Below are 16,343 nucleotides of genomic sequence, written 5' to 3'. Positions count from 1 at the left end.
GGCCCATTAGAGAAAAATTATGGTAGTTATATGGATGAATGACAGAACTTGGAAACCAAATGGACACTTAGCAGCCCCACGCCCCATCCTTGAGGGATGCGTGCTGGTTCCATTACTGTTTAGCTGAACAAACATAACACATGGTGAGCTCCATCACAGAGCCCATTTTAAACAGTCTGCATGGGTGATGGAAGGTGCTTTGCTGTGCAATCATTTTTATCCATAACTGACCACTGGCTAATGTGTCAGGAGAGGAAAGGATTGTATAAGAGACAAGCCCCTGGAGAGAACAATGGAGGACAATAATTGATACGTCTCCAAATCTAAACTCCCAGCCAATAAATGTGAATCAACAGGAGAGTTTCACACCAAAACTTCCCTCATAGCAATTACTTCTGGTTTAAAAGGGTCTCCTTCTCTGTTCTTAAAGGTAGCTTCCAGTGTCAGACACTTCTGTGGACATCCATGGTAGAGGATGTTTATAGAATGGCATGGATGCTGTGTTACAATGGGGAAAGTGATACTTTCTCAGTTTTTTTTCAAACATTTCCAATTTTGTGTTTGTACTGAATATGCCCTTGAAACCCCATCTTGTTCCTTGGCTTTAGTTGGAGCCCGAGACAGAACGTACGAAAACACCTGAGAAGTATTTGGATCAGATTATGATTCCTGAATGGCCTCTAAGTGTGTCTCTTAAAACTCAGTGTAGACAGTCAGGCAAGATGTCTCAGCGGGTAGAAACACTTGTCCCATAAGCCTCATAACCTGAGTTCAATCCCTAGAATTCGTGATAGAAGGAGTGAAACAACTTACAGAAGTTATCCTCAGATCTCCACCCGTAGGCCCTATCATGCACATGCCTGTGTATGCAGGTGCACATGTGCTTGTGTGCACCCCCATAATGATAATAATAAATAAATTAAAACAAAATCATTGTAGAATGATGGAGGGCAACCAACCATCATCACTTTTGAATGAATCACTGAATCTGCATTCTAGTCCAGGAATTGACATGAGCGTCTTAATCTTTAAATAAGATTTCCTGTAATGCCCTCTCCAAAAATAGGATTCCATAAATTCATGGAGTATTTATTGAGTAGCTACAATCTGTGGTAAATCCAGGGTTATAACTGATGATGGAGAAGGAATTTATTAAGACATAGTCCTCACCAGGCATAGTAGTGGCACAAGCCTTTGATCCCAGTACTTAAGAGGTCCAGGCAGAGAGATCTCTGTAAGTTCAAGGACAGCCTGGTCTATATAATGAGTTCCAGAACAGCCAGAGCCACAGAGTGAGACCCTGTCTAAAACAAAACAACAAAACAGGACATACTCCTCACCTTTGAGGAAGGCATAATTTAGAAGAGAAAATTAAATATACACATATATATTCAAATTTAGGATGCAGGAAGAACCTCTTAAACGAGTACAATAGAGAAATACTCTCAGAACCCTCAGACTGCGAGTCTTTTGATATTAAGCTTTGGGGAGCAATCACAATCACCTATGGTTTCTCTATTAGTAAATATATTCATAGGAAAAGAAAGTAATGTTTTTAGAGATTTCTTATTTGACCATAGCCTTCCAGACTTATCCTGTTAAATTCCTAATTATTCCTATCATGACTATCATATCCATGTTCCAGATGAACAAACTGACCCAGAACTTCAAGTGTCTCTTCCAAAGGCAAATGGCAGGTTATGAGATCCCTGAACAATCTTGGAGTTCAGCATCCAGAAATCAGTGCGTGGTTCTCACCTTAGAAGGCTCTGAGGTTGAGTATTATTTTGGTGCAAAATCAAGTCCAGAGATATCTGAACAAAGCCACCTCTGCTGCCTGTTCCAAGAGCCAGAAGAGAAGGGCAAAGCAAACCAGACCATACCCATATCATCTAAAAATGCTTGGGAAAGTCTTGGAAACACTGACTCCAGGACATCCGTGAACCTCACGAAAGTGCTCCATTTCAAAGCAATACCTTTGTGTTTTCAGTTCAAATATCAAGTTAGCCAGCCAGTGAGCATGGCTCAGAAATCTGAGGTGGTCAGCAAAACCACTGCCTTGCCTTATTTGGATAAATAACAGCCTCAAAGACAACCAATTTGGGAGTCATGCATGCCCTGAGGCTAAGCTTGGCAGCATCTCTGCTCAAGTCTTGCCTGGCCCTGCTCTGCCTTGCCCCGCTTCAGCAGATGGAGGAGATGAACCAGCTATCACCATCCCTTCTCAACCAGGCTTACCCTGATAGGAAATATCCCCCACCACCGTGCATTAGCTCTGCTTCTTGGTGTTCCAAGAGTAATGCAGCCAGAAGTATGGGTATCCCACTCCCAGGTGAAGCTTTGCATCCCACAACCAAGGAAGTTATAAGGAACCAAATGGGAAGTTGGCAGCTCAGCAACTACCTGGAGAGATGTCATGCTCCATGTGACAAAATGGCCACACATCAGGGAAAGAGGGAGATTTTGTCTAGGCGTCCTTGCCAAATTCTGTCCCCTAAAAAGAAAGAATCTGGGCCCATTTGTAGTAAGGCAACAAAGGCTTAGTGATCTAAGGAGCACATTTCAAAGTCCCTAACTAGAACCAAGAGCGAGATGCTCTTCAAAGACGAACAAACGCCAGGATGAACCAAAATAACATTCGTTCTCCCACTGCTCAAACCAACATTCGGTCTCTGTCTCTTTTCAATGTGTGTGTGTGTGTGTGTGTGTGTGTGTGTGTGTTTGCCTGTGCATGCACATATTTTTTTTCACTTTAATTTTTTCCCTTTTCTCAAAATCAACATTGGTTAATTTCTCCCAGAAAGGATAGGAACACATGGGTCAACAAATAGAGGGAGTTTCTCAAAATCAGGATACTGAGACATTAGCTCTATGTTGTTGATTTTCTCTCTAGTTTATTGCCATATGTGATTAGTTCCCTACCATCCCCTTTTCAATTTTTTTTAAGAGTTTAATCAACTTAAGCAATTGTTGCCCCTCCCCATCATGGTGCTCAAGGAAGGAGGCAGAGTGTGGTAAGAAAGCCCTGAGTTCTAGATAAATAGGCTTGGTTTCTCCTAGGAATTTCTTCTCCATGTTTTTCCAACTTGACCATGGCCTTGACAGCGAGTTTTCCCAAGTCTCTAATTGTGTTGCTAAGGTTTTCCAGAAATGCCTCCTGTGCTTATTCTCCTGGGGCCATGACTAGTAAATGAACTAAATCACTGCTACATTATCTGAGGTATAGAAATGCATGAAAAACTATTTTTAATATCACCAACAAATATTCATGGGTTCATCACTGAATTGTGAGGCAAGACAAAGTGAATAAAATTTAAATATGCACTTGAATATATTTATAGGAGGATGGAGAAAATGGTATATTCTATTGGCAAAACAGAAGAATTTATGAATGAATGGCAATTTTTTTTTTCTAGGATTTCTTTCTTTTTTTTTTTTTTAAGATTTATTTATTATTATATGTAAGTACACTGTAGCTGTCTTCAGACACACCAGAAGAGGGAGTCAGATCTTGTTACAGGTGGTTGTGAGCCACCATGTGGTTGCTGGGATTTGAACTCTGGACCTTCAGAAGAGCAGTCAGGTGCTCTTACCCACTGAGCCATCTCACCAGCTCCATGAATGGCAATTTTGAATGTAGGAAATTATAGCTTTCTGTAGCACAGTGGTTGTCAACCTGTGGGTCATGATCTCTTGGGGGGGGGGGTTGCTTATCAGATATTTATATTATTGTTCACAACAGTAGCAAAATTATTCTTATAAAGTTATCAATGAAATAATTTTGTCGTTAGAGGCCACCACATCATAAGGGTTGCAGCACTAGGAAGGTTGAGAACCACCACCATCCAAAAGACTTCATCTCTGAGGAGAAAAGTTCAAGTAATATGCCATGGACTTACACTTCGGAAGATATAAGAAAATACTCTTGCTTAGGTCAGTGAGCTGGCTTATCATGTAAAGGTGCTGATAGCCAGGCCTGATAACCTGAGTTCAAGTGGGAGATCCGTGTGGTAGAAGAAAAGAACCAACACTCACTGTATGAATATTTAAAATAGAAAGATAGATTTGGCAGGGAATGGTGGCAGCAGTTTGTGATCCCAGCTACTTAGGCAGCTGAGGCAGAAGATTTAAGGTTCAAGGTCTCCCTGTGCTACAAAGTGAGTTAAAGGACAGCCTGGCAATGTTGTCTCAAAATAAAATGTGAAGCAGGCTGGGAGCATAGCTAAGTGGAAAAGCGGTCAAGAAAAGCGGTCACGTGGCATGTATAAGACCCTGGGTTCAGTCCACAGCACTGTGAAAACCAAATTTTTCATGAGGTCAATTTTTATATTATGAAGATATAAATATATATTATCTTTTAATAAAAATTGTGACTCACAATTGTACATTTGACTCATTTTTATGCCCTAGCCACAAGATGATAGAGAATAGAAACTTGCTAGGATTTTTCTAAAAGTCTTCAGATTATTGTTATGAATAATAAAAATACAGAAACATTTTAAAACAACATTATTTCAGTCCTAAGATGGCTACATTAACATAATTATAGCTTTGGTTGCCAATAACGCCACGTTTCTCGTTGTTACGAGAATACAGAGGTTCTCTTAGATCACAAGCTAATAGGCTCCTTGGTCTAAATATACACAGTGAAGTCTTCAGCAGATTTCTGAAGCAATGAGGTCTGACCTAGTAGATATCTGGTTGAGCAAATTACTCTGCAGTGGGGCAGATCCTTTTTCCTTCTCATTTTGTGGTTAAACAGCTGCTAGGAAATATATTTTTAGATCTGCTTTTAAAGGAAAGCAAAAAAAAAAATGTTATCTACTTTGTAGAGATGTGTCTAGAATGTTCCTTCACCCTCAACTACATGGTGCCAACCATCTCCAGAATGTTGTAATTAATGTCTGTCCTTGGAAGTAAGTGCAAGACACAGGTCTGTATGCCCATCTTAAACGCAGACATCCAGCTCTGATCACATGGGGTGATGTTCCAAGAGAAACACACGTTAATGTCCAGACATGCTATAGAAATTTTCCATTGTGGGTGTGTCTTGACTTCCTGCTCTCTAGGGCTGTGTTTGGCAGTTCTTTCTCTATTAAGGGCAAATGAGAAGTAATGGGTTCAAAGGGTGAAAATGACCAGGCAAACCATGACCTCTGATGTCACAGGAAAAGAAAGGGGGGGGGGCACCCAACAACAAAATCAAGTACATGTGTGGACCTAGCAAATGACTCCAGCATATTGTCCATGCTGTCGGAATGTGGCATGACTCAGTGCTACCTTTTCAGTGATTTAAATGAAGCCCTGGATATTCACACCTTTTATTAAGAGAGGCCTGAAGGAAATATATCTACACAAAACGACTTGGTGAATGCCTCCTCTTTGTGGGGAATAAGATGTTGGAGCCTTGAGAACTCTTCAAATGGAATTGGGCTTTTGGTAACAAAACAATTCATTCTTTTCAGCTGTATACAACCTGTAGTAATTATACCTTCCATGAGCCCCAGCTTAGACTTTGCCCCAAAGGCTTAACCCATGGGATTAACTCTGTGCATTTCCAAGACAGGCCCTAAACCCACTCTAGCTAAACTATCTACCACTCATTTAACAATTTCCTTTAAGTTGGCTTTAAACTGACCTTTAACTGTTCTAGTGTGACCAAAACAACAACACTCATTAGTTCCTAGGCCAGGCACAGGCCAACATGGGATGCATATCTAGACCCCCACCCGTCTCAAAACCACAAAGACAGTGGGTGGGGGAGGGGTGGGGATGGACAGAGAGTGAGGGAAGGGGCGGGGAAGGGAATGTGTGGGAAGAGGTGGGGGAAGGACTGAGGGAGAGAGTACTAGGAGACTGAACTGAATTGGGGGCTTGGGGAGGAGCATCTCTGGGAAGAGCTAGAAACCTAGGACAATGGAAACTCCCAGGAATCTATGAGGGTGACCCTAGCTAAGACTACTAGCAATGGGGGATAAGGGTCTTGAATCATCCACTTCCTGTAAACAGGCAAGACTTCTAATGGAGGGACTGTGATACCAATCCAGCCACAAAACCTTAGACCCACAATTTGTCCTGCCTACAAGATGTGCAGGCGTAAAAGATGAAGCAGAATTTGAGGGCAAGGCCAACCAATCACTGGCCCAGCTTGAGACCCATATCATGACGGGAAGCCACTGCTGACGCATTGATAATACTCTGTTATACTTGCAGATGGGAGCCTAGAGAGACTTTATCCAGGAACTGATGGAAACATATACAGAGACCCACAGCTAAACATTAAGTGGAGCTTGGGGAAGGAAGGATTGAAGAATCCAGAGAGGCCGAGGACACCACAAGAAAACCTACAGAGTCAACTAACCTGGGCCCATAGAGGCTCACAAAGACTGAACTGCCAACCAGAGAGCGTGCATGGGATGGACTTAGGCCCTCTGTACATATGTAAGAGTTATGCAGCTGGGTCAACATGTGGACTCCTAAAGTAGGAGCAGGGTCTATCTTGGACTACACTGTCTGCCTTTGGAGCCCTTTCCCCTAACTGGGCTGCCTTGTCTAGCCACAATAGGAGAAGATGTACCTCGTCTATTGCAACTTGGTAATGTTGAGGCTGGTTGATACTAGGGAAGAAAGGGAGGAGCAGGGGAGGGGACAGGAGAGGGAAAGACTGGGAGGAGAGGACTGAGGCGGAAGTTAAGATCAGAGTGCAAACTAAATAAATAATTAAAAAAAAAACAACCTATAAAACCAAATGATTGCAAAGCCCCCTTTCCCATGTGTCACCTAAAAAGCAGAGGTGCAAGTGTTCATGGTGGCCGGTGCCTTTAATTCCAGCATGAGGGAGGCAAAGGCAGGCACATCTCTGTGAGTTTGAGGCCAGCCTGGTCTACAAAGTCAGTCTGGGACAGCCAGGGCTGGTGATGCTGAGAAACCCTGCCTCAAAAAACCAAAAAACCCAAACCCAAACCAACCAACCAACCAGCCCACCAAACAAACAAACAAACAAACAAACAAAGCAGAGGTGCAAGGGAAAGACAGCTTTGTATAGTTTGAGGGTAGAACATTAAACCTACACAAACAACACCAGCAGGCCAGACCTGCTGCAACAGAGAAACTGAACATCGGAGACACAATGGCAATGCTTCATCACGTGGTTAAGCCAATATTCTCTGTTTCATTCAAAGAATCTCATAATTTGGAGCAGCTGCTGTTTCTCACTTGACTTGATGACCTACCCCCCTTCCATAAAAATACAGGATAATCTAAATTTGGTTAGTTTAAAAATCTATCTATTTTTGGTACAGGCCCATGTATTTCCAATTAATGAATTCTAGCTCTGATAGGATTTCTGGTTCGCTTTTAGTAAGATAATCAAGAAGGGAGATGTGAGCTGCTTTCTGGAGAATAGAAGAAGCCATGTTATACCAGCTACAGCCATGAATGGTTTCAAGAAGTCAGGTATATAGACTTCCCAAGCCCACCAAGAAACAAACTGGAAAGCTGGGTACAGTGGCTTACTGTCCTCATAGACACCGGAAAATAATGTGTGAAGTTGAAGAAAACCTTGGGTACAGAGTAACCTTAAGGCAAGCGTGTGCTGCAAGAAAACCTGTTTCTCTCTCTGTCTCTGCTTGCCTGTCTGTTTATCTCTGTCTTTTATCTGTCTCTTTGTCTCTGTCTCACACACACACACACACACACACACACACACACACACACGCACATGCACACGCACATGCACACTTCAGATGACACCCAGAGGGGTGAGAACAAAAGCCAAGGCCAGCATAATGTGGCCATGGATAAGGTTAATGGGTTTTCTGGGGCTGGTAGTTTCTGCTCCTGCCTTATACGTCATCCCTTTTCTGGTCTGTAAACCTGACCAAATCTCTCCAACCATGCTCAGCCTCTTGGATTTGAACTTCCAGGTGAATAGCTTACAAAAGTTGATGTCTAAGTCCAAAGATTTCAAGTTAGTCAGGCTTAGTCACTGAGGGAAGGATCACCAACCATCTAAAGGTGTATTTCCTCAAAAGCAGACAGAACATTTCTTGCTCCTGCAAATTACGTACAAGCAAAGAAGCTGCTACACTGTGGGGGAGAAGCACAGCGGAGAGAAATGTCACTGTAGGTGAGTGACATGGACCTTAGAAACACATTATTAACACATCATTCTCTCTATGCTCAAATTTATATGAGAATAACACTCACCTGAGATGTTTTGGGAAAGGCACAAAAAATGGTCAGCCTGCCTCTGAGCAAGACGCCAGACCTAGGAAGCCTGGGCTGGTATAGGGAGGTACAATCTGGCACAGTCTGGCCAGCCCTGGTGGAAACCCACAAAGAACAAGGAATAGTGGAGGAGTAGCCAGGGAACAACCTGTGGGAAGGAGGTTTGTGGCCAGAAGACAGGGATGCATGTGCCTGGTCAAAGGTCACTCCTGCTAACAGCAGAGAAAGGAGGTGTGGCTTGCATGTGGGAAGCAGAAGGGTGTGACAAAACCTCTCCAGCAAACAGTGGCAGAGGCTTCGTTCAGATGGCTGGGGGCTGCTGAGCATCTGCAGAGAAACCAAGCAGCTTCCAGTGATATTTAGGTGGGATGTATCTTTGGTCAACCCTGGATTTCAAAGTAACAACAGCAACATAGTATATATTAATTTACAGAAGGAGCTTAGCTTTGAAATACTCCCATTTTGCTCTAACAGAGTTGGATGCAGGCTGCCTTGATCCTGAAACCCCAAACCTGTTTCACTCAAGCAGCTGCATCCTGGTGATAACTTTGCATAACAAATCACTAGGTATTTTCTGCTGTTGAGCTGACTTCTGTATCTTCAGGAGGGTCTAGGCAGAGCACTGGAGGAGGTTAAACTAAAGCCTGCAGCCCTAACTTTGGAACCTCCCCTTCAATACTCTTTAGTAAAAGCTCAGCTCCATTACCAAACTCACAGATATACTCCCTGCTCTCCCCCTGGCCCCTGCAACTTAGCATTTGTGGAAAAGAAACAGTAGAAGCCAGCAACAGGAATAGCCATTCATCTGGCGCTGACTGCCCTCACCTAAACTTGTAACTTGGTCTTGGGGTAAACAAAACATCAGCCTGAAATAGTTTCAGGCTTTGAAGGTTCCCAATTTACAAAACACCAAATAAACAAGAGACCCCCCCAAACAACAAGAACAACAAAACCTTCACAGCACAAGATAATATTTTGACACTGAGTAAATATGACAGTTTCTCTATTCCCAGTGGAAGCTGTCTGCACTGAAACGCTCAGGGACTGGTGAGGCCATGCAGTGTCACACACAGACAGGAAAGCCTGAGTTTAAATCTCAACTCTGTTGCTTACTACGGTGTGATCTTGTTACTTTCATCTCCCTCAGTATTTATACCATATGGTTACTATGTTGACTATATGAAATGGTACATGGAATGAGGATCATATTGGATAACAATGTCATGCATAAATAATCTATAAGGTGGGATCAAAACACTCCAGTATAGAGCAGATCCATGAAGGTTTGTGTTCCTTTAAGAGGAAGCTGACGAGCTTAAAGGGCATGTCCCACATGAAATTCATTTAAAAGTATTCCATAACATGATGTCACGTAGAACCTCTGTTGCAGGTAAACATGATTTCTGTCAACGGCTTCCAGGTAATCATTAAACTCCACATAACAGGCTGTTTAAAAACTAGACACTTGTTCAGTATTCCTTCCTCAAGCTTAAACTGATATCTTCTTAGTAAAGAATTTAAGATGAATTTGCCAGGAAAAACTTCCCCAGAATGCTATAAGCCACACACAGCTTTCTCTCGTTTCTCTTCAATTCTCGCCACTGATCTCAGAACTGAATGAAAGACAACATCTTTAAGAAAATACTGAAGGCTGCCACAAACCCATAGACAAAAGAACCCTGTTCAAGCAAACTGCACTGACCCTTCAAAACCTTTGCTAAACTACAAGGTTAAACAGAAACAGGCTCACAGATTACAGATCTGTAGGTCAGAGACAGTCCCAGTGGAATCGAAAGGGGATCTTTAAAAGCAGAGCAATTCCAATAACAATGAGATCACTTTCAAAGCAGCACGCACGAAGTTCCTACAAAACCTCTCACTCCAGTTCCTCACTGGAGTGAATACATTAAACAGATCCGCAAGGGAGAAAAGGATACAATCTGTGCCTGAGCCAGGACAGAAGAGTCTCAAAGGATTGCAGTGTGTTTTAAAGTCAGATCAGATCTTACCTTGCATCTTCCGTGGTCTGTTCTTTCCTAGAAGAAACTTTCCAGACTCGCAGAGACCTCAGAACCACCCATCTGTCGGATGCTTCCAGCTCAGTCTGTCTGCATGGTGACTAAATGCTACGCTTTGCTTTCTTACAGAAGGAAGCCTTTAGTTAAAACATGTGGTTTAAAGGAGCAATAGCCACCCTTGTTAAAACTATTTCATGGACATTCAGAGGTATTGCTTCTCTCTGAGAGTTAAGGCTGCACGAATGCATTTTCCCTGTTCCGGAAATCAGCCTAACGAAAACCAATGCTGAGCAAACGAGAAACGTTCCTTCCCTGTGTGCTGTCTGGCAGAAACTGCAGCCAGATCAAGGAAACACGTGATGTTTATAAATACAATATGGCTCATGTTGTCATAACCTCTCAATGACAAAAAAAAAAAAAAAAAAAAAAAAAAGCGTGTAAGAAAAAGACAAGTGGCCATGGAGCAGGGAAGATGAGATTTGTGCCTGTTGAAAGCTGCCTATTTGATGTGCATGTAGCCCTCCTGCATCTAAAAAAAATGAAGACCTGAGAGCACAGTGGGAAGATGTGGGATGTGGGGGACAGACTCTGCATTAAAATGTTCAGGCTGGTTGGTCACTGTAGTAAGAGTAATTCCTCATCATCTGTGACATGGTCATCCTAAAGACACAGGTGAATAGGGGATCCTGGAGCTCACTGAGCACAACCAAGACCCACAGTGTTCTCTGACAATGATAGAATGGAGGGCTAGTTCCACACAGTCTGGAGCTGATAAGAAAGAAAAACAACAGATGTTGACCTCGCAGTGGAGTTTCTGATCTCCTGGTTGACCAGGTCTGGAAGCGGTGGTTATAACATCTGTTTTATTTACTGTTACAATTTCAGCACCCACAGAAAGCATGGCTGGTGGATAGAGCTGGTTCCAGAGCTCTGGTGGGGGGGCAGGAGAAAGATCTGTGACATTTTATAACAGTGGGGTGATGGCCACTTTTGTAAAACCATGATGCTTAGTTTAAAGGCAAATTTTGTGTGGGAATTATGCACACAGCAATATGCGGTTTCTTATTCAGGTTTGTTTACTGGAGAGCTAGCTTACTTTCTAATGAAGGTGAGTCAACTCCTGGAACTCCCTGTTTTGAGGGGGATAAAGGCTGACAAATGTGCATTTCTCACCATCACTTGCTGCATCTGAGAAAGCCAGACTCCCTCATATAGTTATTTTCATCTTAAACTCCAGGGGAAATGACCATTGTCATATTCCAGTGATGGAATGGAGACAACAAGAAGGTAAGCAGGCATACTTGCTTCTTACTGGGAATGGGCTGAAAACCACCAACAGCCTCATTTACAGACCATTGTATTGACTTTAGTAGATAAAGCATTACCAGGACGCTCGATAGGAAAATGCTGACCTAAGTAATATTTTCCATGACTGCATTTAGTGAGGATCTATGCAGAATGAGATACTGCGAGAGCCACAGGGAGTCTGAAGATGAATAAAACAGGGACTTGATCTCTGAAGAATGTAGTGTTCAGAAGACTGTGTCAGTAACTACAGCCTAGGCAAGAGAGAAGAGTGTGCTAAGAGGATAGGGGTGAAGGGGTATCCATGAAGGTTGTAAGAAAAAACAGTGATGTGGAAAAGGGAGGGAGTGAAAGGTTTGGTGATAAAGAGAGTCACTCCTGAGCTAGGACTTCAGGAAATGATAGCTCACAAATGTGGAGATGACCCATAGCCACTGATGATGGGGATCAAGGAGATGGTGATGACCACAAAAGCGATCAAAAGTCAGCTCTTGAGTTCTGCCTGGCTCTGCATCCAGCTCCAACTCTAACTGTGTGGTACTAGATGGGCTGACTATTTTCTCCTGTGTGTGTCTGTGTGTTTGTGTGTATGTGTGTGTGTATGTGTGTATGTGTGTGCGTGTGTATGTGTGTATGTGTGTGTGTGCGTGTATGTGTGTGTGTATGCGTGTGTGTGTGTGTGTGCGTGTATGTGTGTGTGTGTGTATGTGTGTGTATGTGTGTGTGTGTGTGTGTATATGTGTGTGTGTGTATGTGTGTGTGTATGCGTGTGTGTGTGTGTGTGTGTGTGTGTACCATGCATGCATGCGTGTGCACACACAGATTTTTTTCTCATGGTATGAAAATCAAATAGGAGTGAATACAATCAAAATACTGAACAAGGTGCAAGGTGCAGAGCTGGCGAATCGTGAACACGAGTTTCTAATACCAATGCCACTAAACAGATAAAAGGACTGGATGGCTTGTGCAGAGTCCACTAACAAAAGGACAAAGTAAGGGGTATGTTTTCTGATGCTTCCATGTCTGTGGTATTCTCTTCTCTTCCATTCCTACAGTGTTGTCTGAGTCCTCCCAAATCCAAAACTTTCATCTCAACTAGGACAGTCTGGTAATCTCCTCTTCATCCTCCCTGTACAACTCTCTCTTCCCTCCCTCCCTCCCTCCTTCCCTCCCTCCCTCCCTCTTTGTTTCTTTGTGCTGTGATTGTCTTTTGTGTCATCATCAGAGAACAGGATGGGATAAAGGAAAAGAAGTAGATGCCATGGAGTAGATGTGCACTGTGTTAAGAAACAATTGAATGAGCCAGGCGGTGGTGGCACACGCCTTTAATCCCAGCACTCGGGAGGCAGAGGCAGGCGGATTTCTGAGTCCGAGGACAGCCTTGTCTACAGAGTGAGTTCCAGGACAAACACGGCTACACAGAGAAATCCTGTCTTAAAAAACAAAAAACAAAAAACAGAAAAAAAAAAGAGAGAGAAAGAAACAAACAAATGGATGAAATATTATTTTCTGTGTTTTGACATCTTACTAGGAATAACATTTCACAACTTGTAAAATGTAGATGTAAATATGAAGGAAGGAAAGCTTGGGCTGAGTGCACAGACGCTGGAAGAAGCAGGCTCAGATCTGGTATCTGGTACCTGCCAGCTGCATGAGCCGAGGAAAAGCTTCCTTGGCCTCTGACTTAGCATCTGAGAACACTGGAGTCAGCGCACCTATTTTACAGAATTATTGACTTGAACCTCGTTAAAATATAAAGTACTTTCTCATGCTGCTTACTCCACAAACACAGGAAAGTCTGTGATTCGACATCAGGAACAATGGCAACCATAAAACACTATTTATGCCTGCATAGATTCTGCAGAGGAACTAATAACACTCACATGAATTATTATAATTCTGTAAGAAAAAAATAAAAGGCAAGTGGAATATCTGACAAGAGGAAGAAGAAAAACAGTGACATTAAAGAGGGAGACCAGGAACAACGCCAGCACACAAACTACAGCCTGCAAATGCCTGCACTCTTGCTGTGGGTGGGCCACAAATGTAATTCTAAGCTTTGGAATAGCAATACAAAGAAGGAAAATGATCATGTACAAGGCTCCCAGTGTCCACATGATAAAAATAAACCAGGAGAAGGGAACTATTCTTAGGAATGAGATTGGGGATATTTTTACAGCAGGTCTTCACAGAGGATGGAAAATGAACACCCCAGCATCTGTAGCACCGTAGCACTTCTTGTCCTGGGCCACACCCGCACTCCACGCTCACTGCCCCTGCAGATGCCACACTGGCTTTCAAGGAGATATGGAAGAGAGCATGTTATGATCTGTGCCTTTAAAAGACATACCATCTGTGGGATAAAGTGAACATGACCCAAAGGATTGGAACAGGACAAGAATGTGTCCGCTTGCCCCTGAAAGAGCTCTCAGAAGCTCTGCATGGTGAGCAGTCTTTCATTTAAGTTCTAAAAGCAGTCCTTAATTTTAATTACTTTTTAAAAAAGATTTATTTACTTATTATATGTAAGTACACTGTAGCTGTCTTCAGGCACTCCAGAAGAGGGCATCAGATCTCATTACGGATGGTTGTGAGCCACCATGTGGTTGCTGGAATTTGAACTCAGGACCTTTGGAAGAACAGTCAGTGCTCTTAACCATTGAGCCATCTCGCCAGCCCAATGTTAATTACTTTAAAAATATTTTACTGTGGGAACTTTAAAACATAAAAAGAAGGGAAAAAACGTAATGAAATCCTATTACTGTTTTAAGTTTTTCAATGCTGATTCCTCTACTTTCTTCTTCCATTCTTAGAGTGGTTTTAGAGAAAATGCCATTCACCGTGTCATGTAACATGTAGGTACTTTAGTAAGCTTCATTGTTTTAAGCCATCCTGTTACTGTAACACACACAGTTGCCAGTTATCCCTTAATATCTTCTGTTAAAACTTTCCAAATAGCTTTGTAGCTGCCTTACAGTTGGCTCATTGTCTTCTGCATGGACACCCAGCCTCGTAGCACAGCCTTAAAACCTGGAGCACCTCTGTGCTTTCATATACTGGTAGTTTGTTAGCGGAAGGAACGAGAAGGCTGTACTTCAATGTATAAGAGGAGAAGACTTAGTCCATTTTGTGTAACTATAGCAAAATATATGAGGGTTGCATTTTTTTTTCTGGGGTGCAGGTTGCTGTTGGCCCTCACCCTCATTCTGTTGGCTAGGACATCCAGATAGCATGGTGCAGGTGAATGGTGAGGGAAAATCTGTTAAAGCAATATGGCAAAGGAGCAGAAAGGGTGTTGGTCAAGTAACGAAGGCACTGAGCATGAAAGTGGCCTCGTTCTATGATAACCATGGCTGCCATAACTGACGTGTTTAGGAACTAAATGAATCCATTTTGCATTGGTTCCCTGAGGACCCAATCACTTCTCACTAGACCTCTAATAATCCACCTCTCGTGACCATGACATTGCAGGTCCCATTTCTGATACACAAGCCTTTAGTGAATATACTCAAACCATAGCAGGCAGACATATATGGAGCCGTAGCATCTCTCCAGATACCAGGAACAGGAAACACTTGACATGGGAAGAACAGAGAGGCTGTGAAATGTGAGCACTGCAGTTAAAGCAGTGGAAGTGAGCCAAGCACCTTGACCAGCGTGCTAGCTAGCTTCCTGCTCACAAGCACTCTGTTCCTCTAGCTAAGCAACTGCTTAACAAAAACAAGTATTTGTCAGCGATACAGATACGGACTTACACCAATGTCTGATTCAAAGTTTTGTTTTAAGGATTAAATGAAATTGTATTTGCAGTGCCTAATAAGAGCTTACAAATGAACATTTACAGAAAATTTAATACAGGCAATGCCAAAGGGTTGTAACAAAAAGGTCTACTGACTGAGTAAGGGAAGCTAGGGTGTGTTTGGATGTAGGCAAAGAATTTAGCCATGGTTTGGAATGGAACCCATTGGTTTCTAAGGAGACCCTTCTTTGGTGTCAAACACAAAGCTGAAATAGAAAACAACTGGAAAGCAACAAATGACTTGGGTATTGGTGGTTAATTCTAGGGAGTGTGTCCTAAATGCAAATCTAGTCGTCGTCTGCACTCAATTAAAAGATTAAACATAGCTGAGTAAGATCCACAGTAGGCAGAAATCATTTCACAATGACAGCAGAGAATCCTGGAAAATAATATTGATGTACACAAGAAATAGAGAAGCCCCAAATCATAAGATAACCATCAGGATTAGTAAACAGAAAGGCAAAAGTCCCCTTTGAGAGTCCCAAAACAGAATGGGTGACATTTGAGGTACATATAATTTGTGAATAAGCACACATATATAATTTGTGAATAAGCACACATAAGTTATTCAGGAGGATCTGCCCCATTTGATGGGGCCACTGCTCCGGGAATTAAGTTATCAAACCTACCTGATGTAAGGAACAAAAACCATGTGACTAAATTATATTGGGGTGCTATACACCCATGTGGAAAGAATCAGCAGGCTCAGAAGTCCAGTAGGTTTGTTCAGTTCTAGCGAAGAACAAGTCTCATTAGACAGAGAGGCCTCAGCAATGCTCGGCTACATGTTAAGGGAGCAACTAGATGCCTGCTTCCCCACCAACATAAATTCCATGTACACTCAGAGGCCCATAACCTCAGAGTTAATACTTTGGTCTAACTTGCTTCCTGGGCTACCCCATTCAATCATAAAAGCGCTCTGGAAGAACTGCCTGTAACCTGCAGATGCATAGTCTGACATTTCTTCTGACTCAAAGGCAAGGTATTAAAGT

At 42.6% G+C, this 16,343-nt stretch overlaps 1 protein-coding gene across 22 annotated transcripts in view; it reads right to left on the bottom strand.

Annotated features, from left to right (window-relative positions):
- The window catches only part of Etl4 (enhancer trap locus 4), a 900,329-nt gene that overhangs the window by 77,574 nt on the left and 806,412 nt on the right, over window positions 1–16,343 (bottom strand). For 4 of the 22 annotated variants that reach the window (XM_006497422.4, XM_017316832.2, XM_017316833.2 and 1 more), the window contains exon 1: window positions 10,239–10,660. The exons of 17 other annotated variants lie outside the window; for them this stretch is intronic. Coding sequence is in view for 1 of the 5 variants with exons in the window: in XM_006497420.3 (XP_006497483.1) it covers window positions 8,209–8,556 (348 nt within the window). In the remaining 4 variants the exon portion in view is untranslated. Of the gene's footprint in view, window positions 1–8,208; window positions 10,206–10,238; window positions 10,661–16,343 lie in introns of those variants that run through there. One more of the 22 variants, XM_006497420.3, reaches the window with a different exon arrangement.

Source organism: Mus musculus, chromosome 2 (genome assembly GCF_000001635.26).
Source record: "Mus musculus strain C57BL/6J chromosome 2, GRCm38.p6 C57BL/6J".
Classification (NCBI taxonomy): domain Eukaryota; kingdom Metazoa; phylum Chordata; class Mammalia; order Rodentia; family Muridae; genus Mus; species Mus musculus.
The sequence above is the reverse complement of the archived record's forward strand: the minus strand, read 5'-3'. Positions and strand labels throughout refer to the sequence as shown.